The sequence below is a fragment of the Sinocyclocheilus rhinocerous genome, unplaced genomic scaffold (genome assembly GCF_001515625.1).
Source record: "Sinocyclocheilus rhinocerous isolate Xijiao unplaced genomic scaffold, SAMN03320098_v1.1 scaffold299, whole genome shotgun sequence".
Taxonomy (NCBI): Eukaryota; Metazoa; Chordata; class Actinopteri; order Cypriniformes; family Cyprinidae; genus Sinocyclocheilus; species Sinocyclocheilus rhinocerous.
In genome coordinates this window covers 2,759,073-2,783,861 of record NW_015652998.1, presented here as the reverse complement: position 1 = coordinate 2,783,861, position 24,789 = coordinate 2,759,073, and the positions used below count along the sequence as shown (strand labels likewise).

General features: G+C 37.7%; 1 protein-coding gene across 1 annotated transcript in view; it reads left to right on the top strand.

Annotated features, from left to right (window-relative positions):
- Positions 1-24,789, top strand: part of LOC107715401 (neurexin-1-like) — a 422,466-nt gene that overhangs the window by 71,023 nt on the left and 326,654 nt on the right. The window contains exons 2-5 of the mRNA XM_016521533.1: positions 853-2,090; positions 12,193-12,213; positions 22,020-22,049; positions 22,262-22,300. Coding sequence (XP_016377019.1) covers positions 1,367-2,090; positions 12,193-12,213; positions 22,020-22,049; positions 22,262-22,300 — 814 coding nt within the window. The 5' untranslated portion in view covers positions 853-1,366. The remainder of the gene's footprint in view (positions 1-852; positions 2,091-12,192; positions 12,214-22,019; positions 22,050-22,261; positions 22,301-24,789) is intronic.

The following is a 24,789-nucleotide window of genomic DNA, read 5'->3' as shown; positions in this document are numbered from 1 at the left end:
GTTTTCTGTTGAACAAGTAGTAATTCATCAAATGATGATTAAATTATGGAGATGAACATACAGTGCCATACAGTATCTCCAGACTCTTGATATATGACTGGTTATATGATGTGTAATTTCTACAGTGTGCTGTATATTGCAGTAGTCTGCTGTAACCTCCACAGTCTAGCACTCAAAACTGACCTGCAAGATCAGATGTTACTGTTGATTTGCTGTAACCATTGAGCAGTTATCGCAGATTTGCATATTCCCTTTAATGAATTCAGCACACATACAGCTCACCCAAATAAAAGGAGTATGGTGTGATCATGCCGCTGCATACTCCTCATTAATAAACATGCATCATTTACACTCTTCACCTGATGCCCGGACTACACTCACATTCTGTCTTAATATCTGTCATCCTCTGTTGTCAGACGCTGTCACTAGTGCACTACTATGCTCAGCCACTATATGGGTGAAAGAGAGAGGTGTTGATTGACTGAGAGGCCTTCAGGAGGCTCAGAGCTGTTTAAATCACTAGCTGCGAGCTGGTTTGTGAATATTCATCTGTGAACTGATCAGCAAATTTGCAAAGCGAATGAGGGGGAATCTGTCAACTAGCCCAGTCTGTTACTCTGCAAAGTGCATTAAAGATTGATTTCATTATGCTCAAAGATCCTCAGCTGAGGGAATGACACTGCCAGGTCTTGATTTTGATCAAACTGGCCTCCTAATAGAAATTCACAATAAAAGGTCAGAAATGATTGCACTTTGATGTGAGTCACAGACAAAATTTAGGGGCACATGCAAGTTTGTAACCGTTTTTGGTAATAAAATAACATACTGTCTTTTTTTTTTTTTTACTTTCAGAGGCCTGGTCAGAGGATTTCTGGTGGTGACGTCTTGCCGGTGGAATGCAGATGCACTTCTCTAAGGGGAGCTGAGGTTTGCTGTGGAAAGAAATCATGTATTTGACCTACTACCCACAAAACGAAAATTACAACCGCAGCAGTAATCCTACTTTCACCAGAGGGTGAGATGCATAAATCGGTCTTTTAACATGTCGAGTCAACTAGATTTTTAGGGCAGTTTTAGATTTCAAAGCACTAAGTACCGTGTGAGTTTTTTTTTTTTCTTACATGGTCTTTCAGAAGTGTTCCTCAATGGAGATACTCAGAAGAGAATCAAGATGGAGAATCTAGTGAAAAGAAACTCTTAAATATTGTTATTGCTTTTTAGAAAACTGGGACCTTACCAATTCTGCAGTGCTATTTTGGAAAAGGCCAGATATATTAATACGCTAGACTGGGAATAAATCTCTCCTCTGCAGTGGATTAAGAGAAACGGAACATTAGAAAAGGAGGATTAGGAGCACACTTGGAAGATGATGACACGGAAGTGGAGGTGCGGCGCGAAGTTCTCGCGGGCCTCCTTTTGGCTGGGGCTCATGGTGGCCATAGCTATCACTGCAGCTCTGGAGTTTGATGGTCTGCCGGGTCAGTGGGTTCGCTACGGACCCTGGGAGGCGGGAGCCACCGGAGAGCTGAGCTTCACCATGAAGACGAACATCAGCAAAGCTGTAGTGCTGTACCTGGATGATGGCGGCAACTGTGACTTCCTGGAGCTCCTGATCAACGATGGCCGTCTGCAGTTGCGCTTCGCCATCCACTGCGGCGAGCCGGCCTCGTTGCACATGGAGACGCACATCAACGACGAACGCTGGCATCGCGTACTGCTCACGAGGAATTACCGTGAGACCATGCTGGCGATGGATGGGGAGAGCAAAGTGGTGGAGGTGAAGTCCAAGCGAAGGGAAATGATGGTGGCCAGCGACTTGTACGTGGGTGGGATCCCACCGGACGTACGTCTCTCGGCCCTCACCTCCAGCACGGTCAAATACGAGCCGCCTTTCCGAGGCCTGATCGCCAACTTGAAGTTAGGAGAGACTCCTCCCGCTCTCCTGGACAGTCAGGGCGTGAAGAACGATCTGGAATACCTGTGTACCGAACAAAACCCCTGCAGCAACGGAGGACGCTGCTCCATTCATGACAGTGAGGTGCTGTGCGATTGCTCCAATACTGGCTACAAAGGGAAATACTGCACTGAAGGTAAGCAAGATGATGTGCTTCAAGGCCTTACATAACATGAAGATGTTCTTATCACAATGCCTAACTGGATAACGCACTTAGCTGTCAAGGTAAAATGTTTGCTTTTAAGGAACTCAAGGGCTCAGGAGTTGGAAATTATTAAACATTATCTGATCTGGTCTGTCTGTTTTCTAATCGTTTGGTTGAGGGTTTGTCTTATCTTCTTCTTCTGCACTTAAAATGCAGTTTGACTGCAAAAATGTTTGCATTATCTATGATGTAACTGAAATTTTTAGGAAAGTTGGGTGATTCAATCATGTTACAAGGAATAGCTCAGCCAAACATGGAAATTCTGCCATCACATGGGTTTGTAACAAAATGAGTGTGATTTTCTTTCTTTTGTGGAACACAAAAAGAGACATTTTGAATAATAGTCTGGTTGCTCTTTTCTATGCAATTACAATAAATGGGATTTCAAGCTTTGAAAAGGGTGCAAAAGCAGCTTAAAAGTGGTTCATGTGAATTGTGCACTATATTTAAAGTCTTCTGAAGTCATATAAGAGCTTTGTGTGAGGAACCGACTTAAAATTAAGACTATATTCACTGATAATCTTCCTCTCCAGTGAACTGTTATCCAGTGTGTATCCAAATCAGTGAACCAGTGAGTTGAAGATTAGAGCAGATGTCAACATTTTCAGGGAGTTAAATTGTGTAAATTACACACAAAGCTATTACATGACTTCAGAAGTCTATGAATATAGCATGCAAGTCAGATGGACCACTTCTATGATGCGTTTATGGTACTTTACCATTTTGCTGTTTGACTAACTCAGTTCTGATTAACTTTTATTATATTAACAAGAGTGGCCAGGATGTTCTTTAAAAATATCACCTTTTGCCTTCCTCAGAAGAGAAAGTCATACAGATTTGGAATGACATGAGGTTGAGTAACACAAAATAAATATAAAAAGGAGATAATCTCTTCCTTGAAGTCATGATAAAGTGTAAGTTATTGCAGATTTTTTTATTCCATATTGTGACATACATTCAGGTGTAACAGGAACAGACTTGGTTCTACGCATCATTTTTTGATTGGTTTTGAGATGTGGGTGTAGCACTAAAAAAATGGGGGTAGATGAAAATAGGTGAAGTTTTAGCAAACTAAAAAACTGGAGAAGTCCGGCATACATTATGACATTTTTATTTTAAAATGACAAGGTCAAAAAAAAAAAATCTATTACAGGTATTTAGAAAATAGGTTGAATTTTCGTTTCATGTCGTCGACTTTAATGAAGCACTGAACTTTTACAGTGGTGTGTTTTAGATGGTCTGGTATTACAGCACATTAGCCTTTTAAAATGCCTTGAGAATTTATAGCTAATGAGATATCTTTATAGATCTCATTAGATCAGGTTCCGAGGGTTTGCGTGTTTACAGCTGTTTAGAATTTTTTTTTATTTTAACTGTAAATAAAGGATTGATATGCAAAAAAAGCATCACAAACATGTGACAGAAAGATAAGGATAGTACATTATTTGTACCCTGATATCAGCTTCATTCAAATCAAATGGTTTCTTTTGGCCTTTTTATTACTGAAAATGTAGCTAAACAAAATAGGGGGAAATGTAGTTATAATAAAGAGATACAGAAAATTCAGAAATATAAATGAAAATCATGTTACCTACCAAAGTAATAATCCTAATTCATCTTAGCATTATCACCATGAGACATCTTTAATTTGATATCAGTATTATTATGCAAAATCCAATAAAAAGCACCAGTAAATCATATCCAAGCCTTTTGGATTGATGTATTTTGCCAGAAAATGATCATGCCTTACCTCTACAGACCTGTAGTAGAAGAAAAAATGTTTGCATTTGTAATTCTAGCTGTGTACGATCTGTATGCATGTGTAGCATATTCCCCTACTAATTTGATGAAAACATGGACATGTGTTGGAACATGGGAGAGCAGTTTGCCATAGAAACTGTTCTAGGTGATATATGTAGACTAATTAGGGTCACTCAGCAATGTCTCAGCCCTTTGGAGAAGTCACCGTCTGTCATATGGCGGTACGGTGTTAAACCCGAGGCCAAATCTGCATGACTTCATACAGAAATATATTTGGCCCGTGTCCTCTTCTAATTGAACAGGCAGCGAGGACAGAGACAGTGGCAGCTCACGCTTGGCTTTTCACTTAATGCAGTCTCAGGTTACCCACTGTGGAGTCGACAGGAAACGGGGCTTCGCTCTGTACCAAGAGAACGCCAGCAAGTACGTTTCGAATTAAGATGAAATTTTCCGGCGCTTCAAAAGAAGAGAGATATGTGGGACGGGGAGATGTTAAGAACAGAAAAATAAATCATCCTGAAAGTTGATTGAGCAAATTGGATTTGACACTGGTAAAGGACAATATTAAAGAGAACAATTGGTTTTCGCATGATTTAATTCCTTGCTTTTACTCCAGGGATTATCCATTGGAAGACAGACTTATCAAACACAGTATTTGAGTGTTTGAGTGTTTAAAAAAATGCATAGATAATCAAGAGTCACAGTGTAATTATTATTTCTAGTTAAGTATTGGTATAACAAATCCTCGGAAGAATTAGCAGAGACTCATCAAATGGTGGTGGTTAATTACACGCATGTCTTTTCATATTTAACAATATTCCCAGGCTGTGAGTGGGAAGTGGTCTCCATCGCCGTGCCCTTGTCAAACCTCCCAGGTGAAATTTTGCAGGCTTTTACCCTCAAAGCTAAGAGGGCCGTCAGTATCAATTAAGGCTGCCCTCGCCACAATAGAAATCTAGGCCAAAGCGATATATCAGCAGTGTGTGCATCTTTTCTCTCGCATCTGCATCAGGCATGCTAATGAGGTCTCAATCCAATATATGAGCAGTGCATAAACTGCAGTGCTGGTCAGATGCTGTATTATCACCACCGCTTCTGTGACGTGTATATATATATATATATATATATATGTATATGTATATGTGTGTGTGTATATATATATATATGTATATGTGTGTGTGTGTGTGTGTGTGTGTGTATATATATATATATATACACACAGCATTAACACGGGCCTGCTGGGAGTTCTTAATATCAGTACAGTTACCATTTTAAAAGGCACATAAGCAGAATTGCACACAGGCACAAGTGTTCCGCATTAACGGGATGCTTTCATATGCCTGGAGATGACGAAAGCAGGCTTTTACTTTTACTTTACTTTACAGTACTACAGTCTTGTAGGGCTGGACGAGATTCTGCTGTATCATTTATACTGCAGTATATCCTCATTGTGGTTTAAAGAATCTGGCACCAAGCGAAAAACTATAGTAAGCAAAAATAATACATTCTGCAAACTGTCACAGATGGGTGCTCTTCTCTTCTCTTCTCTTCTCTTCTCTTCTATTATTAAAATAATAATATAAAATATTATTAAAAGCCCCTATTATTTTCTATTGTATTTTATAGTATTTGATTTCATTCATTCTATAACTTGTATTTATGAATAACTTGTACTCACTCACTGTACTCACACTAATGCAAACCAATTGTTATAATATAATATAATATAATTCATTCATTCATTCATTCATTCTATTATATTATATATAAAGCATGATATGATTTTAATGATACATTTTTCTAAGTTATTTTACATTTATGCATTTGGCAGAGGCTTTTATCTGAAGCGACTTAACAGCTCACTGGCATTGTATTCCAGGTTTACCTTTGATCAATTCACGGCTTACCTGGGAATCAAACCCATGACCTTGGCAATGCTAGTGCCATACTGTTTGAGCTACAACGGTTTCAATATTGCAAAAATAACTGTTTCATTATGTATACCGTTACCATGATTTACAATTACTCTTATATTAAGTGATATAAGGTTTTTGGTCATGCCGCCCACCCTTACAGTCTACAGTCTTCTATAAAAGCAAGAGCAAAGCACTGAAGAGGTCTAGTTTGCATCAGACAAAAACCTTTTCATGTAATGTTGGACTTCATTACTACACTGGTCTTTTTACTCTGTATGAGAAACTCAATTCGCAGAGGCTTTTCTTTAAGTGTTCAGGGAACGAGCATTCACTGTGAAAACAAGGCCATCCGCTCCCCAGGATTAAATAATGTAGACTGAGAGTCTGTCTTATTTATCAACACAAATTAGTCTGGGTTGCCCTCAACATCGAATGTGTGTGCCAAGGATGCAAGCATGTCTGTATTTTGTTTTCAGACAGGCATCTGCTGCCATTGTGCGGTTTTGTATTTCTTTTGGGGCCAAAATGCAAGTGAGTGAGGTTAGCTACTTTTACCCGGCTCAGGGCTTGTGTGTTTTGGCCGGTAGCCGGTTGTGCGGTAATCAGCACCATAGTTTACCGCACTTGGCAGAGGGCACAAGATGCCAAATAATGGTTTACACACTAGGCAGCAATTCAGCAAGTAATTAAAACAGGACATGGAGTCTTTTCAGCTGCCTTGTTAATTTTGCTTGGTGGCCATTTGCAATGCAACACAGTCCCTGCCTTTTGAAACCTTATAATAGCTTCCTGTGAGGAACAGGCTGAAATTGAAGATGGTTTTTATTGATAATCTTCCCTTCCAGTGAGCTGTTAACTTGAAACTGCTGACCGAATCAGGAGTAAATAACATTTATTTTTGTGTGAAGTATTCCTTTTAATGCTAATTTTTTTATTTACAGATGAACTGCGGTTAATAGAAGGAATTAATTTGTGTTACAGTGGTGTTACTAATAATGTTGGATTCATTTGAATACAGGAAGTTCAAATATCAGTTTCACATATAGATATATAGATAATGACATCTATCTTTGGAGTTAGTGGGGGAAAAAAATCTGTACATGAGAATGAGAATTCATATAAAACTTAATTTTCCAACTCGGTGTCCCTCATGATTCACCCACTTACTTTCTTTCATGCAATGAACACAGTTATCGGTAGGTCTACATGATCTGTCAACACACCACCTGATTTTTGCGGCAGGCCTTTGCAAGGTCAAAATGAATGCTAGCTCTCCTTCTCAGAGGGGAAAGGATCTTCGTGTTAGATATTGCTTGCATTTGCTTTCTTTGTTTAATAAAAGGAGCTTGGTGGAGCTTGTCAGATTTGCTTTTAGACCTAGGAAAATCCCATCCCTGTGCACTCAAGTGCATTTGCTGGTTTGCCTGTGTGACTTTGCATTTTCAAAATCCTTATAGTGGAAAATAAAGGCAGACTGCAAAGCGACAAAGGGGTACTGCTGGAGTTCATGTTCTCATGAAATGCCAGTACAGGATTACTTGTTACTTATTTAGCTTACTAATTAATAAAGAGTAATTCTCATTAAATTAGTTCCTAAGTGCCGCTGATGTAATTGGAATAACATTTATTTGTTCCTGATTTCAAAAAGGAAATATGTCATTTTAATCATATAGATCAAACAAGATTGTCCCAGACTTTGACTTTAAATCATAAAATTTGATCAAAAGTACACTTGTTTACCAGGTAGACTTGCTTATCAGTGCTCAAGATGAAACATGACACGTGACGTGTGAAGAAAAAATTAAGGTAAAATACGTTTTTATTTTGTCCTTATTATAATACTTATTATTTTTGAGGTACAGTGAAAGTAAGCCATTGTTAAAGTGATTTTCAGCCTCTGTGTTGCAACATTCACACATGCAATTATGCAGGAAGATCAAACGAACTTTTGCAAAAACAGGTAATGAAACGAGCTGCCAATAAGTTGCTGGCAAGAAGCCATGCTACATGTGAGAAGCTGTTTTGTGAAGTGGGTGACACCTATATTATTGATTTACTGCAATAGCAATCAAAAAGACTGCTGATTTCATATTTTAGCTCCTGTAAACAGACACTTCCTCTATTGTCGTGGTTGATGGAGATGCCTCGTCTTATTCGAGTTCACACTGGAGGACCTGATTCAGTTCATGAAAGGGATTAGCATCACTTCGCTAAATAGAGACAGATTACATGCCACTCTGGCTTTTTCAAACTGACAGGCTGAGATCATGCTAATAACCCGCGTGGCGCTAGCCTAGCACGCTCATTTTGAGAAGCTCCAGACGCTGTCACCATGTCAGCTCTCATGGCCATGCTCAATTCATTACAATTCTCCGGGACTTTGTTGCCGTGACCAATTTGAGGGAGCCGAGGAGAGCACTTGTAAAGGTTAAAGCGGCCCTCGTGATTTATGGGCGGTTGACAGTTTTGCATGGCCTGATATCCAGAGCCAAGCAAGCAGCTCCCACAAACACAGTGTGATTAAGAGATTTACTGTCTCGCTCCAGGCAATCGAGCAGCATTTGCGCTGAGGGTTTTGTGTCGTCTTTTGTCCCGGCTATTGTTGTGCTTTCAGCTTCCCTTTGCAAACATTGCTGGGGTGCACTAACGTCCCCCTCGCACGTAATGCACCTGTGGTATCTGACAGACATAGTCCAAATCACCTTTTCATTGATAAAGCAGTCCATTAAGATTTGCTTGGAAACCTCAGATTTAATTTGTAACTGTTGAGCGACCAAGATTAGGAAAATGGATAATAGATCAGCCCTCCCTCTCCCGGGTGCTCGTTTACGTGCCAATGTCTCCATGGCCACATAATGATGAACATAAAATAACATTCGCAAAGATTCCTGTTTAATTGGCCGTAGGGTTAGGTCTGTGTTTTCAATGGCCTTGTAGAAGCTACCATGTGTTCTCATTAGTGTTTTAGAGGGAGGATTGTTGCCCTCCACCTTTTAAGAGCTGCAAACAGCTCCTCTCACAGCTACTTTCTCCTCATTATCACAGTGGCAACAGTGATCTGACTCACCTTCCATGACCAGACCGTCCAGCCCCACACTAGCTCCACCTAGCAAGCCTTTGACGTCCTCCCCTGACTCCTATTATTTCACAGTAAAGGTTTTCCAAGCCTCGCTCGGACCTGTGCTTGCCTGAGTCTGTCCTGTGGTCTCAAGTATGCCATTAAGTTAGCACCTGACCTTTTGGCCTCTTGGAGTACTTGCTGTAGAAGTATTCTCAACGTCATAGTATTCAAATTATGGTATTAATGAGTCCCAAATTACTTTTTGTCTGTACCAAGATTTATTCATATGAATAATAAACATGACTCACCTTCCATGACCAGACCGTCCAGCCCCACACTAGCTCCACCTAGCAAGCCTTTGACGTCCTCCCCTGACTCCTATTATTTCACAGTAAAGGTTTTCCAAGCCTCGCTCGGACCTGTGCTTGCCTGAGTCTGTCCTGTGGTCTCAAGTATGCCATTAAGTTAGCACCTGACCTTTTGACCTCTTGGAGTACTTGCTGTAGAAGTATTCTCAACGTCATAGTATTCAAATTATGGTATTAATGAGTCCCAAATTACTTTTTGTCTGTACCAAGATTTATTCATATGAATAATAAACACAATGAACATGTGATTAGTATTATACATATTATGTAAGTAGATAATATTTAGCAATATGTACATTTATTGTAATGTGTGCCTTGGAGGAGGATAATCCTGGTTCCTACTTAGCGTTTTGTCTTTCTTCACTTGATCTTGTGGGGGTGGGGGTTTCTTGCCACAACCAGTCACTGAGGATACGAAGGCATGGTTTTCTGAAAAAAAATTATTTGATACAATATATATTCATTGTAAGACGTGCTGTACAAGTAAAAGGCACTTCTCTTGATGGTATGATAATGGTTTGATGAATTTATGAAGTAAATACTGCAAGGTTTGTTTCAAATTTTAATTTGTCTGATAAATTTATCTACTATATTGTCCAACACTTGATTTGCATGCATAAGGAGAATTCTGCCATTTTTGGACACACTGGACACAGTTGCAGTGTCATTTGCACCACATCTCAGATTATGTACTGTATATTTACTGTACATTTAATAACATTCTATAGTGGAAATGGTGTGAATTACATTAGATTTTTTTTTGTTATTATTATGTTTTTATTTTTATTTTTTTTTTCAAATGGCCAACATCTTTATAATTCTAATTTAATAGCTAGAATTTTATGCATCCGAAATGCTCACAAATATAGTCACACTTTGTTACTATAATTTATATAATTTTTATAATTATATAATTTTTTTGCACTTTTTTTCCTGCCTAGTTGCACTTGTTACTTCAGTTTTTGAGTGAACACTGTCAGAATTATCCACAAATAATGCCTTTTTTCACTCAAAAACTGAGGTGCATAAGCTCAGATCAATAAGACCTGCAACCAATTAGTTCCAAAAAACAAGACTGAGATACAAGACTTGGAGATAATATAGCGTAATGAGAGATTTACAAGCAATTTTTAAAAGGCCACCAAACTGGGTAAAGGATTTTCAACACAGCCTAAGGGTTTAAAATGTTCTACTAGATAGACTAGACGTGAGTCTAATTTCATATCAAGATCTGACACTATTTTTATAGTTTATGTACATGAGAAAACTGAATATTTCACTCTTTGTTCAGATTATCATAGTTTTAAATTGAGTAATTTACATTTTTATGATGGATTGTCATGTTTTAAGATAAATTCTTATTTCAGTTGATTTAGATTAAATATTTTAGTATTTCTGAGAAAAGGGTAAAACAATAAAAATCTATACATGAAAGACGTGAAAAGTAGGAAAAAATAAACGAAAACATTAGTTGCGTTCGAAATCACAAGCTGTCTGAGTTCTCAAACTGTCATGCTTTTCTCCTACTGTTTTATGAATACTACACACATTGTTTTTCACCTACTATTGTAGAGTAGTAGGCACATGTGTGACCCTGGACCACAAAACCATACTGGTCAATTTTTTGAAAAGCTGAATACATAAGCTTTCCATTGATGTATGGTTTGTTAGGATAGGACAATATTTGGCAGAGATTCAACTATTTGAAAATCTGGAATCTGAGGGTGCAAAAAAAATATTCAAAATATTGAGAAAATCGCCTTTAAAGTTGTCCAAATGAAGTTTCATAGCAATGCATATTACTAATCAGAAATTAAGTTTTAATATATTTATGGTAGGAACTTTACAAAATATATTCATGGAACATGATCTTTACTTAATATCCTAATGATTTTTGGCATAAAAGAAAAATCGACAATTTTGACCCATACAATATTTTTTGGCTATTGCTAAAAATAATACCCAACGGACTTAAGACTGGTTTTGTGGTCCAGGGTCACATTTGGACACAGAGTTGGTTAAAAGTTTCAAGACAGGTTTAATATGACCTTTATATAACAAAAAGAAAAAAGTTGAATTCTGTTAGTTTTAATAAAAATCAACCCCAGGGAAATAAAAGTTCCTGAAGTTGAAGAAACTCTTATAGATTTAATCGTTGTATCTCAGAAAACAACACAAGCAACATGCATCCCAGCTCCCATGAGTCTAATCATCTAGACTACTATAAACAGTCATCTGCAGTAATGACAATAACATTTGAGTGTATGACTTGATTTATGACTCAAACAAGTGGTGCGTGCATTTTTATCATGTTTTAGTCAGACTGAAATCTACAGTAGACTATGCAGTTATGAGCTTTTTAAAGTTTCTGCTAACAACATTTGTAAGTACTTACTGTATACTCAAGTGGTGGTATTTTAGTTCACATGCCCTCAAAGATATCATGTACGCTTTTGAGTAATACTCTTTAACCACTCTAAAATGACTTTCACCCTCTGAGTTCCTTAATTCACTTTTCTTGAACGCTTATCTTACTGATGCATATGATTTTTCTTGGGTCCACATGATGTTTTGCTCCCACACCTGAATATTTATGAAGTGTAGGATTACAAGTAGGCCTACATACTGTTATTAAATTTATATTTATAGTAGTTTGCATTTTAGCCTGTTTTCCATGTAACATTTGGATAAACTGATTCATAATAGTAGTATTTGGCATGATATATTTACTTAAATATGAACCATAACATAAAACCTCATCTAACTTGATATTTTGATAGTCTCACCTAGCAATTACACATACATACTCTCTTCAGCAATGGCTTTTACTCTGCTCATTATAGTTTCAACAGGCTGAATGACAAATGGTGGATTCTGTGTTGTTGATTTATTATTCTCTTTCTTCTTTCCCATCATTCCTGCTGCAGCTCTCCAGCAAGTTTTAGGAGGTAAGACCAATGTTTTGTCTTTTCAGATCTGATATGCTAGAGCTGATATTGATGCTGGTGTCATCCTTCCTTGCATTGTCAGTTTGTACTGCAGTTCTGTTGACTGACTAGAGTGGACTAAAATCACTCACCTGCATGAGAAAGACCAGATTCAGCGACAGATTGAGCATCATGTGTCGTTGCACGCGCCACACCGGCTATGCGCGAGTAAACGCTCAACGGTGTAGCGTTTATGTTGTGGAGGATTTTATAATGCTTGGTCTCCAGTTTTGCAGGGCCGGAGGCTCGGGCCTCCAGCCCTGCAGCTTTTAAATTATCTCTGAATTAGATCTGCTGAATTAGAGCGCGTAAGTGCAACCCAGGCTAGGATTAAGGCAGCTGGCAGTGGTCATGCAAAACCGCTCTGCCATATACAGCTCATGGGGAAGATAAATTGAACCTCGCAGTTAGGCGTAGATGAATCCTGCAAGGCTTGACACTTCACAACTCACAAGTTTGAATGCTGGAGAAGATCCCAAGTATATATTATTTTTCCAACACCTTCTCTGTGAATGATAAAACTTAAACGCCACGGTTTGTGATGTCCGTCCTTTTGTTTTTAGCTCCAAGGACCTCGATATTTTATGTGGATGGATGGGTTGAGTCTAAGACCTGCGGAAAATTCATCAACTCAATCTTGATTTTCAAAAGCTAGCGATGAAAAATGTCTCTCTGATCGAGGAGATCCATGATGCCTTGGTTATTTAAAATGTATTATATTGTGCCTCGGAGCTGATGTGATGTCTGGGCTTGAAAATGATGATGTAGTGCATTATTCAGTAGATGTTAAAACACTGTTAACAGATACACTGAAGAAAGTCAGGGTTTTTTAATTTCTTTTTTTTTTTGTGAGCAGTTTGAAAATTAAAATAGTAAGACGGAAATGGTGAAAAAATGCAACTCAAAAACCGCGGTGTAACTCTGAGGTCTTGAAAAAGGAGCAGTCTATTGTGAAAAGGTCTGCTCTATTTAAAATGTACACTCGATGTTATTGAAGCGCCTGTGATCATTGGCAGTGTCTGTATTGTATTCGTTCTCAACAGAAGAAGGTTATCTTAAAGGCCACAGTGACACTAGTGGATGACAGAGGCCTTCTTTTTCAACATGTGTTTTTAGCCTAGACTTTTAATCATCCTCGGTTTCCCTTGTGAAGAGCTCAAGCGCTAGGACTACGCTGACATCAAATGGCAAGAATTGGACAGGGATGTGCCATATAAAGCAAGTGCTTGTGTCTATTGGATTAAAGCATTCACACAGTGTCAGCACTTTGTTTCTAGTGCAGAATGCATGAAAACAAAGATGACACTCGTTCAAGCAATCTCGCAACCACTCTGGAATACAGTGTGACATCTGAAAAGCTTGATTTAGGTGTCGCATCAGTTTGTGTATGTACAGCATTAAAATTCTGTCACATGGAGATCCAGTGAGTGTTTGTGGATGGGCCTGTTCGTGTTTGGGTGGTCACAGGAAGATGGAGGTGTTGTAGCAGAAAGCAGATATGGGAAAATATATTTTTGTGTTGGGTCGGATGCCTCAGCCATGTCACTGCTGAAAATACCATCTGCATGGATTTCCGTGATGATTCATGTCAGTTTGGTGCTTGTCTAGTTGGAGGACCAAAAATTACAGTAAAGCGGATTGACCGAAATCAGAACTTGCTGGTTAGGAAGCATTCAAAGTTAGTTAATATTTAGAACTCAAACCATTTTAGCAGGAGGTTCTGTTCAAATCATCATCATATTTTTCACAATATCTTAAAATAGTTAACATGAAATAACAATGAACTGTACTTTTGCAGCATTTATTAATCCAAACTACCTTTCAGACATTTTTTTTTCTTTTCTTTTTTATTCAACAAGGATGCATTGAATTGATCAAAAGTGAAAGTAAAGATTTACAACTTTCTTTTTCTAATAAATGCTGTTATTTTAAACCTATTTATCAAAGACTCCTGAAATGAAGCACAAACATTAAGCAGGTCAAATGTTTTCAACATCGATTAGAAATGTTTCTTGAGCACCAAATGAGCATATCTGAATGATTTCTAAAGGATCATGTGACACTGAAGACTGGTTTAATGGCTTCTAAGAATTCAGCTTAGCCCTCACATGAATAAATTTCAATAAATGTCATTCACCATGTCCTAACTACACGCGACACAACAAGATTCCAGCGACAAGCAATTTGGCTGTACACACTAGATGCGACACAACAATAACAAGGATGCATTGAATTGATCAAAAGTGAAAGTAAAGATTTACAACTTTCTTTTTCTAATAAATGCTGTTATTTTAAACCTATTTATCAAAGACTCCTGAAATGAAGCACAAACATTAAGCAGGTCAAATGTTTTCAACATCGATTAGAAATGTTTCTTGAGCACCAAATGAGCATATCTGAATGATTTCTAAAGGATCATGTGACACTGAAGACTGGTTTAATGGCTTCTAAAAATTCAGCTTAGCCCTCACATGAATAAATTTCAATAAATGTCATTCACCATGTCCTAACTACATGCGACACAACAAGATTCCAGCGACAAGCAATTTGGCTGTACACACTAGATGCGACACAACAACGTGACTTGACAGAATCACTCAAATATTACAGCCATTCATCTAATCATCTAATATTAAACTTTTTAACATTATTTTTTAAATATTCACAGTTCACAGTCTTAACGTACATGTTTGCTTTAATTTATTTTCAAGATCTGAGGTAAACTATTGTTGCTTTCAGTATGGCTATAAATGTCACGCAAAATGAAAATCAGACTCACATTAGACACTTTTAACATTGAATAAAACACATAATCAGTATCTGAGATTATCATTGTCCTTGTTGTTCCAGCCGTGACGTTGCAGAAATAGAAACCGGTTCTAAAATAGAAATGTTGCGTGTCGCCATCGTGGCTGATTAGGACAAAAACTCCAATTAACATGGAAAAGATACATTTATTGCGCGTCGCGCCGTTGCGTCGCATGTAGTTAGGACACTGAGTTAAAATATATAACTATTATTTTAAATTGTAATAACATTTCACAATTATACTGTTTTATTGTATTTTTATTAAATAAATGCAGCCTTGATGAGCATAATACACTTAAAAATCATAAATCTTACAGTCTCCAAACTTTGTAATGGTCGTGTAGGTTGTGTAGGTTGTGCATCCAAACATGAGCTAACGATGAAAAATGGCACTTAAATTTATAAATTAATAAATGCTGTGAAAAAAATGCTATGTTATTTCATGATACCAAATGCATTAACTAGTGTTAATGAATGCAACCTTCTTGTAAAGCATTACTAACTAAACAAACATCTCATTAAGTATTAATGCACTTTGTACAGCCACAGAAATGCTGTTTAATTTCAGCATCTGTCTTTGTGCTGTTTAATTTTCTGCATTTGCTTTGATACATTTCAGAAGACTTAAAACCGCCAAACTGGATTGCGACATTTTAACAGTGACACAAGCTGTTTTCATCCAGTCAGTGTTGTTGACCTCATAAATAAGCAACATATATGCAAATAAGAGTGTTTTATTATACAAATAACAATGTTTACAGATGTATACAGTGTGAAACTTTGAAACATGACCCCAGGATTAATTACTAACCCAGGGTAGAGAATGGACAGTGAGAAGTAGATAGATAACCCACGATCACGTTTACCCAGGGTTTTAAACAAATCTCTAACATCCCTGCAGGACGCCATGCTTTACTCACATATACACTTGTTACGTTGTGTCGAGGTCATATGACTTGACGGTGTGCGTGTAGAGAGCATGTTTTGGGATGTTGAGATGCCTCAGTTAGCCGTCTGTGCTCTCATGCATACCGTCAGCTTCAGGATGTTTACAGTCTTATCATACCTCTGCTTCCATCCTTAGAGGAAAAGCTCTTATGTCACTGCTGCTCACTTCTTGAGGGCCGGAGCATAATCCACAGCTCAGCTCAGCTGCATCCATCTTTTGCTCCAGTTAGGTAATGCAGAGCAGGCTTGACCGCAGTGACCATGACCGTCAGCTGCCCTTGCGAGCAGAGGCATGTGAGGACATCAGAAGAGCGGGTACAGCTGGCACTGCCATGCCCAATCCTCCCAGTACCTCAGTGACCTTGATATAATCCTCCATCTGAAGGAAAGCCTCCAGGAGTTTTAGGCTAATCCCCTCTCCGCATATTCAGAAGTTTCTCACTCAGTGCCGTGCAGGAGCTAATCAGAGATCAGGTTTTGATATGCAGTAGATAGAGAATCCGTTATGGCTTAGAGTTTTATGAACTGAGCATTTGCAAAGCATCTTGTCACCAGTAGCTTATGAGACTCTGACAGTCACTTGCTTCCTGAGAATTCTTAGTATTCACAGATGGAGGCAGCATGTGATTTTTCTCTGTTTATAATGTTTATGATCTTGTGTGTGGCAATAATGCTCTGCTCTACTTCTGCCACATCAAATAAACAAAATCCATCACACAGGTCATTATTTCACACGTTATTATTCGAGATATTATCTAGTCATTTTGAGTTAGAGTCTCTCAAAATGATGATCTCAAATAATCTCGATTTACTTTATTTTAAGATAATATCTCATTGTTTTGACTTGCTTCAGAAAACATATTTCAATATTTTAATCTCATTATTTTAAAATGTCAAATTACTGAGTTTGTATCTAGGGTAGTTTCTTTTAAATAATACATCTATTAAGGAATATCTCTTAAAATGTCTCAAAATAATGATATCTGAAAGTAATGATGTTATCTCAAAATAATAATCTTGAAGTAATGAGATATTTCAAAATTATGAGATCCTATGTAATTATTTCGAGTTTGCATCGTTTCTCATTATTATCTCGTTTCAAAATAAATGTTGTTTTGAAATGATTTTTTGAAATGAGAGCTCAATCTTGATTGAAATTATTTTGAGTTGGTAGCTTGGTCTAGTACATCATAAATGTAATATCTACTAAACCATCTCAAAATAATGAAATGCTATCTTCAAATAATTTCATTTTTTAAATGCAATGTCAGATTGAGTTTCTGTTTAGGGTATCTTTTAAAATATCTTGAAATAATCATATTGTCTTAAATTGATGTTATTTTTCGAAATAATGAGAGCTCTCTAAAAAAAATGTCTAAATAACGTGTGTGCTGATTTTATTTATTTATTTATTTATTTATTGATGTAGCAGAAACTGACTTCCATAGAATTCAGTAAGCTAGCAAGCATAATTTTGCCTTGTTTCCACAGCAACGTAGGGATAGACCAAAATGTGAGGATGGAATTATGTGGAGTAAATCCCGTAATTACTTTATATGAAACTGCAAAAGCAATATTACAAATGATATTTCTAGTTGATTGTCTTGAAATGTACTATATTCACCAAGACATTCATATTAAATCACCCTACACATTTTGCAATCTGCATTTTATGGGCCGAAACAATCCTTGTAATGGAAACACGTTAACCTAAACAAGCTCTTTTGATTTGCCTGCCATGAATTATTTTTATTTTTTTTATTTTATTTGCTCGCTTCTTATTATTCTAGCATGCAGTTCGATACTCGCTTGCCATTTAAAAAAATATCTCCCCTCTTCCAGAAAACTATTTGAGGTAAACACTTTTATGGCCATGTTATTGACCCATTTAAACAAATTGATCTCTTGAAAACCACTTTCATCCAGATTAAGCCAGACAGGTGGAGGTGAACGGCCATGATAACAGAGCAGGAACAAGAAAAGAAATGTGAGCGAGAAGCAGGCAGACCGAAAGAAATGGAAGGGAGTGGGTTAGTTGCGCCAGCAACGTCATACTAAGGGAGACACGGGAGCCTGTTGCTATGCCAACGCAGATGGGCCACCGCATTTCAATGCAGACGTCCGCAGCAGGCCTCTCCTCGTCAGACAGCGCTGTGGCAATGACGCCTTGCATTTGCATTCTCAGAAAATAAATGTTTACATGAAGCATACGCTCCTTTTTAAAATACCAACACCTCAAGGCTACCGCTGCTCTGTCCGCTGTTCAGCTTAGTGGGTACGCAGCCGCTCTACCTGTTTCATATTAAAATATGCATCACTGGGAGGGAAGAGAGACTTCTCTATGAGCCATTACTGTCCATCTTTGTATCTCTTGGTTAAATTAGCTGAATAAATCGCCCCCCTTTACAAATTGGAGAGCGTGAGAGAAATTGACGGTTGTGGGAGAATGACTGCTCGTTGGTCACAAGTGAAACGGCTTAATGAAAAATGTCTTAATGCAACGGCGCATAGCTTTAAAACGTAATAGAACTAAGAGACTGGAATCAATTAATATTTAATAATTATTTCTGACTGTGTGCTTGTTCCTTTTAGTTAAGGCTGTTGAGCAAGAAATATGAATGTAAACACAGTGTAAATGCCTCCATTTCACAGTAGAGCGGCTCCACAACCTTTTTTTCGCTGTGCCAATCGTTGTTTAAATATTTGTTAGCAAGGTGTGTGTTGCTTTTTAATTCCCGGGTGGTTGTGTGCTCCCTTACTATCTGTTGATGCAGTTGGCTTTTTCGCTGTACTCCATTATGTGCCAGTTTGTAGGTAATTTCATCTTAATTTTTCAAATTTGAGAAGTCACTGTGGCATAAACTGTTATACGAAACAGATGTGACAGTTGAGATATGACTAGTGGCGGATGGAATCATGGGACAGACACTTTTATAGGCTTTTGTGACTGAAATTAGAATGAATGAGGCAAAAAACACCATTTCAGGTGGCGGAAAAAAACTGCTAAAACACATGCAGAAGAAAGTCTGGATATGGGGCCATTTATAAATAAGAGGTTCTCTTTATGTGTCTAAAAGTGTGAGAGGAGAGGCACATAAATGATGTATCATCTTCAAAGGCGACGCCTCTTAGTATATGGGCATCGTAACGTAAAGTGTCACCACACCAGACCAGATAACTATACTGTATTCAGACACATGAAGAACAACATGTTTGCAGTTTTTGATAGATGAATGGAAGAATAGATGGATTGAAAGATGCTATTTGTATATATATAGATGCTAGATATGTATAGATAGATAGATGGATATAGGTTTATAAACCTTTATTAAGTTGATTTTGTCTTATTTTTTTAAGAAAATGTTTGGATTAAATAGGGTTCAAATTAATTCAGTTGCTTTAAAGTGCCCCTATTATACAATTTTTAAGGTTCCTAATATAGTTTTGGGAGTCTCCTACAACAGGTTTGCATGCATGCAAGATCAAAAAACACTTTTGTATTCTCATAATATACATTTAATTTCACCTCAGTTCTCAATGATTCGTAAACGATTCGTTTGAAGCTGTTCGAAGAATCAGTTCTCCTTTCCATGAGCCTACACTGCACTGATTTGTTAGATGGCCTAGTCCTTTGTGATTGGTCTACCGCGTACAGCGCATGCTAAAGTGTTTGAGGACTGGGCAAGTTGTTTGCGGCGGACAATGTGGAACATAGGAAGTGAGACTGGATAAGGCTGTTCAGAGTCTATATATATATATATAATTTTTAATTTTTAAATTTTTTTGAGACAATAACTTTATCGTGCACTGTTGTATTCACAACTTTGCAGATCGTTTACATTCACAGACAGCTACATTACACACAGCATGAAAGGTAATATTCGAAAATGCATAATAGGGGCATTTTAATGAACTCTGCATTTGAATCTAAATGGCCCATTATTTACTTGAAGGTAGCACAATTATTCAGAGGGTACAAATTCAAGGCATTTTTTAAAATAAAAGATTTTCGGTTGCAATTTATATTAGTGTTTAAGGGACAGTACATATTAAGTGCTGGTCACTGTTTCAGGTTTTTCACCATTTTTTTCACCTTTATTCGTTTTCTTTAGCTAAATGGTTCTGCGGTGTGACAAATGACTTTTTAAATGTACTAATAGTCCATGTACCCTCTCAATGAATATGAACTCATAAAAGCTGCATGAATCACAATTATAATTATAAAAGAATTCGCAAAATTCTGTTTCATTCTGGGTTTAGGTCACACTGCAGCACATCAGCAAAAAAGTATTTCATGCCAGCCATTTCCTAAAATTCTTCTTTAAACGAAGAACTTTGCCATCACATTAGGGATGTGATCCTGTGATGTCCACTTAGCAGGGCACTTACGGTCGTATAGAACAAACGTCTGAAGTGATAAGAGAAACATACAAAATGTGCGGAGCGGTGGTACTCGGGGACTGGAATTGAGAAAGCCCTGTAATATAATATAATATAATGACTTTGAATAGTCATATTATATATTTAGATATTTAAATGAGAAAAAACTATATCCCAAGGCTGTTATTTGTTCTAAAACGCTTACGTAAGGCTTGCACATTGTTCAGATCACCGTCATTGTGCTTTCCTTAGATACCGTCTCTGTATCATTGTTTACCGTATCCCTTGCGATTTCGCATATTGTTATTCTTCACGAGTTGCAGCTCTTGTTCTGTTCTCATAAACCAAACTGTCTTTTATCGTTTCGCTCCCTTCATTTGTGAGATTTTTTATGGAATTGGCTGCACAATGACTAGTAACTCCCAGTTACAATGATCTATTCTGCAGCTGCGTTATCTCGCTAATAGAGTGCAGCATAGAAGTAGCAGGGCAAGCAATGGTACCATGGTAATTGTCAAGGAATCACACAGGAACATCAGAGAGAACAATGGCATTATAACTCTGCTCGCCATAATCATAATATTCCTTTGTTTCATGGAAATTAAACGCATAGGCGACGAGAGCTCCAAGCAGGCCCAGTCTCTGTAAATCTGGGATTGTTTTTGCCATGTGGTTCAGGCGTAAATGGAGTTAATGTGGTTTTTCACGAAGCTCCCAGTTGATGCATTATTTTTACTGATCTTGTTTGTGTACTTTTGTTTTCCAGTTTGTTTATGGTATTTGATATAAAATAGAACCCGATCAAACATCTCCTCACCAGTTATTTGTATGTCTGACCCTTCTTTTTTGGTCGGCTCTTATCTGGATTTGCTTAGCTTGCTGATTGTCTTCTGCGTTTCTCTACAACACTTCTTCGCATTAGTCGGAGTAAACAGCAACCACTGCATCGTGATTACAGAACGCAAACTGCCGGATAATGGCTCCCGCATCGGTGTGTGTAATTGATTGGTATTGAGCTGTCAAGCTGCATATATTATTACAGCGCTGAAATCAACTCTCAGGCTTTTGTCTGTTAGTAAGATGATAGACTGTCTGGGACAGGTTGCCTCTGTGCGCTTGGGATCATTTATCTTGGTCCCCGCTGCTTTTTATGAGACATTTCCTCACTGCTTTCTGATCTCTCTTTGCTATTTTATGAGTCTGTGGCTTTCGAATGCAACATTTATGGGTGTAACTGCTATAGCATAGAAGCGTATGATCTAAGGAATGCTATCTGCCAAACACTAAATATGTGCTCCATTAGGAGAAAAAGCATTTTTTTTTGTGAGCAAGTGCCTTTTTGGCACTTGTGACAATTGAAATGCTTTTTTCCTCACCCTTTCCCTTCCCTCCCTCCCTTTCTTTCCTCCTCAACACCTCTTATTGCCCTCCCTTGAAGAAGTGTGTTTATTTTACCTTCCTCCTTTTTTCCCTCCCCTTTGGTTTCCTTTAAATTTGGCATCCGTGTTTGCCTCAGGATGTCTGTCACAAACTGCAGTCAAACATTGTGACAATGCTTTTCGTTTCCGCCCGTGCCTTTTTTTATGACCCGCTTATTTCTTTTTTTTCTTTTTCCTGTTTTTTCCTTCAAGGTCTGGCGCACCTGACGTTAAAGAGCCAAGGTATGGGGTCCTCTCCCGTTTCCTTTTCCTTATTTTTTTTCGATTCCCCCGTTTTTTTTTTTTTGTACGAAACCCTTGCTTCCACAAATCATTTAATCTACCTTATTTTCCTTCCATTTCTTTGTCCTGTTGGTTTCTGTGCCCGTTCATTCTCTGCTATCTGTGTGTTCTCCATGTGCGTCTCCTCACCCCTGTCCTGTCCACTGGCCCAGCCCCAGGAGCAGCTCCTCTGATGGCCACTCCTGCAGCAGGTAACGCTCTTACGCTCTCCCTCACATGTTTGTTTTGGTCCTGGTGTTGTGCGGTCACAAACCGTACCCAGAATGCACAGAGCCAGAGCTCTGCTGTCATTCTAGCTGTTTGGCTTTATTAAAAAAAGATGAGTAGTTTTGTTTGAAAGCTGCCGATTGAATGTGAGTTTTATTTTAAATATGTGCTAAATGTTTTCTTTCTTTATTATGGGTGTGTACTTAAAATGCAAATAATGTACCCGTTTGAAATGTTTCTTGCCTCTTCTTTCAGCTGAAGCGACTCATTGTGGTGGCTGATAACTGTCATTACACTATCTATTATACACTTCACATTCTTTTATCTGCATGTTCGCTGAATTGCAGTGTAGTCAGGCTAAGCTTTAAAACTGCAATTATTTTTTATAAGAGTAGTCTACCGTGCCGCCGCTTGAAATGCAAAAACATTTCAGTCAGATATACTTATCTAACAAATTTAGACAGAGCACACTCGCTGTCTGTAGCAATAACAGAAGGCAGCTTGATTCCTTCATTCCCTTACTGACCTGTCAATCTTAATTACTTCAAGTGATTACAGGCCTGTGTGAGATAAGCAGGGTTCACTAATTGCAGGATTTGCTAATGATTGGTTCATGAAGCTCATATGAGGATGTATGTCTTCATCAAAATATTAAATTGTCCCTTGTGATATACACACACACATATATGAAGAAATTATATACTTAAAATCTATCGTTCATTTGTTCAAAAGTCATTAAAACCTTTTTTTAAGAAAGAAATTAATACTTTATTCAGCAAGGATGCATTAAATGTATAAAAAAATTACTGCAAAGATATGTATAATATTATAAAATATTTTTATTTCAAATAAATGCTGCAATTTTGAACTTTCTATTCATCAAAAAATCCTGAAAAACTGAAAAAACCAAATCAGCATATTAAAATGATTTTGTGAAGGGTCATGTGACACTGAAGACTAAAAAATTCAGATTTGACATCACAGAAAAAAATTGCATTTTAAAATATATTAAAATAGAAAATTTTAATTGGAAAAAGTGTAAAAAAAAAATCACAATATTACTGTTTTACTGTATATTTGATCAAATAAATGCAGCCTTGGTGAGCATAAGTTAGCCTACTACTTTCAAAAACAAAAACGAAAAGAAAAGAAAGAAAAATACGTTTTTGCAGATCTATGTGGTATTTCACAGCATCATTTCTCTGTTGGTGTGGTATAATTTCAAAGCTTAAACTACATTAATTTATAATATTAATGAAGCATTTTTTTTTCACTAGCTTTCCAGTCAAGTCAGTTATGATTATTTTCAGTATTTGAGTTTGTAATCTGGAGACTGCATACAAACACTAACATGCTGTAATGCATTGTGTTCGTTTATTCTCCTGATTTTTAAGGATTAAATTGGCTCTGTTCCAAAACCTAGTGAGCTGCCTCACTACCTCGCTGCCTAATGCCTACATAAACAGCTGCCTTCCAAGGCAGCATCCTAACCATAATGGATCCTCATAAGTGAACTCTCCGCACATTCAGCAACTCAACATGCCACACAAATGGCACTCTGGAGACATGACTCACAATTGATTCCAATAGAGTTTGGTGTTAGCTTGTTGCTAAGCTACAGACAAGCTACTCCAATAAGCAAAAATATACTTGGTGAACACATATTTTAATTTAAATGTTTAATTTATATATTTAAATTTAAGAAATCCCAGAAGAATTTAAAATCCCAGCATTCATTGAGAAGGATACATGCTATTCTCCCTTAGTATTTGACAAAGTAAACAATTAGAATCATTGTGCAGCCTACCTTTTGGAACAATTTTGTGCCAATGATGCCTTAAAATGCTGCCTACATACGCAGGTTAATGTGTTTTGGAACAGAACAGTTGGATGGCAGTATAAGCTTCTCTCAAAAGCACGCTATCTGCCCACCTGGAGAAATTTGACCTCAAGGCAGTCAAGTCCTTTATATTATTCAGACGACCTGTACAGCTTTTCAAAGGATTACGTAGTTTTCTTGGCCCCAGAGTCAGCTGAGGTCAAGACAAGAGACAGCAGAGAAAGAAGACTCTGCCCCTGTGGGCTCTGAAGTGTAATAGAGACTTTTAATTACAGTGTGGGTGGGGGGAATTCGACCCAGCTTGTTAATTATTAGGTACTAATGAGTGACCTTAATTACCAGCAAGGATGCGGGACAGTAGTCTTCAGCTGACTTTATTTATGTTGCAACTTTAACCATTTAATCAAAGAAAAAAATTATAAGCTCATAAATCAGAAGTTAAAAACGAAAGTAGCAGATGACCCAGCACGCGTCTTTGCTTCCAGCCTTTGTCTTTTGAGCTGCAGCTCTATACAGAGAAACTAATGCAGCCTAGACTGCTGCTGAAGGGATACAGGCTCATTTTTCTCAGCTCGGCCTCTGGCTGTGCTCGCAGATCAGACGCTAAGAGATTGATCAGTTGGAGATAAAAGG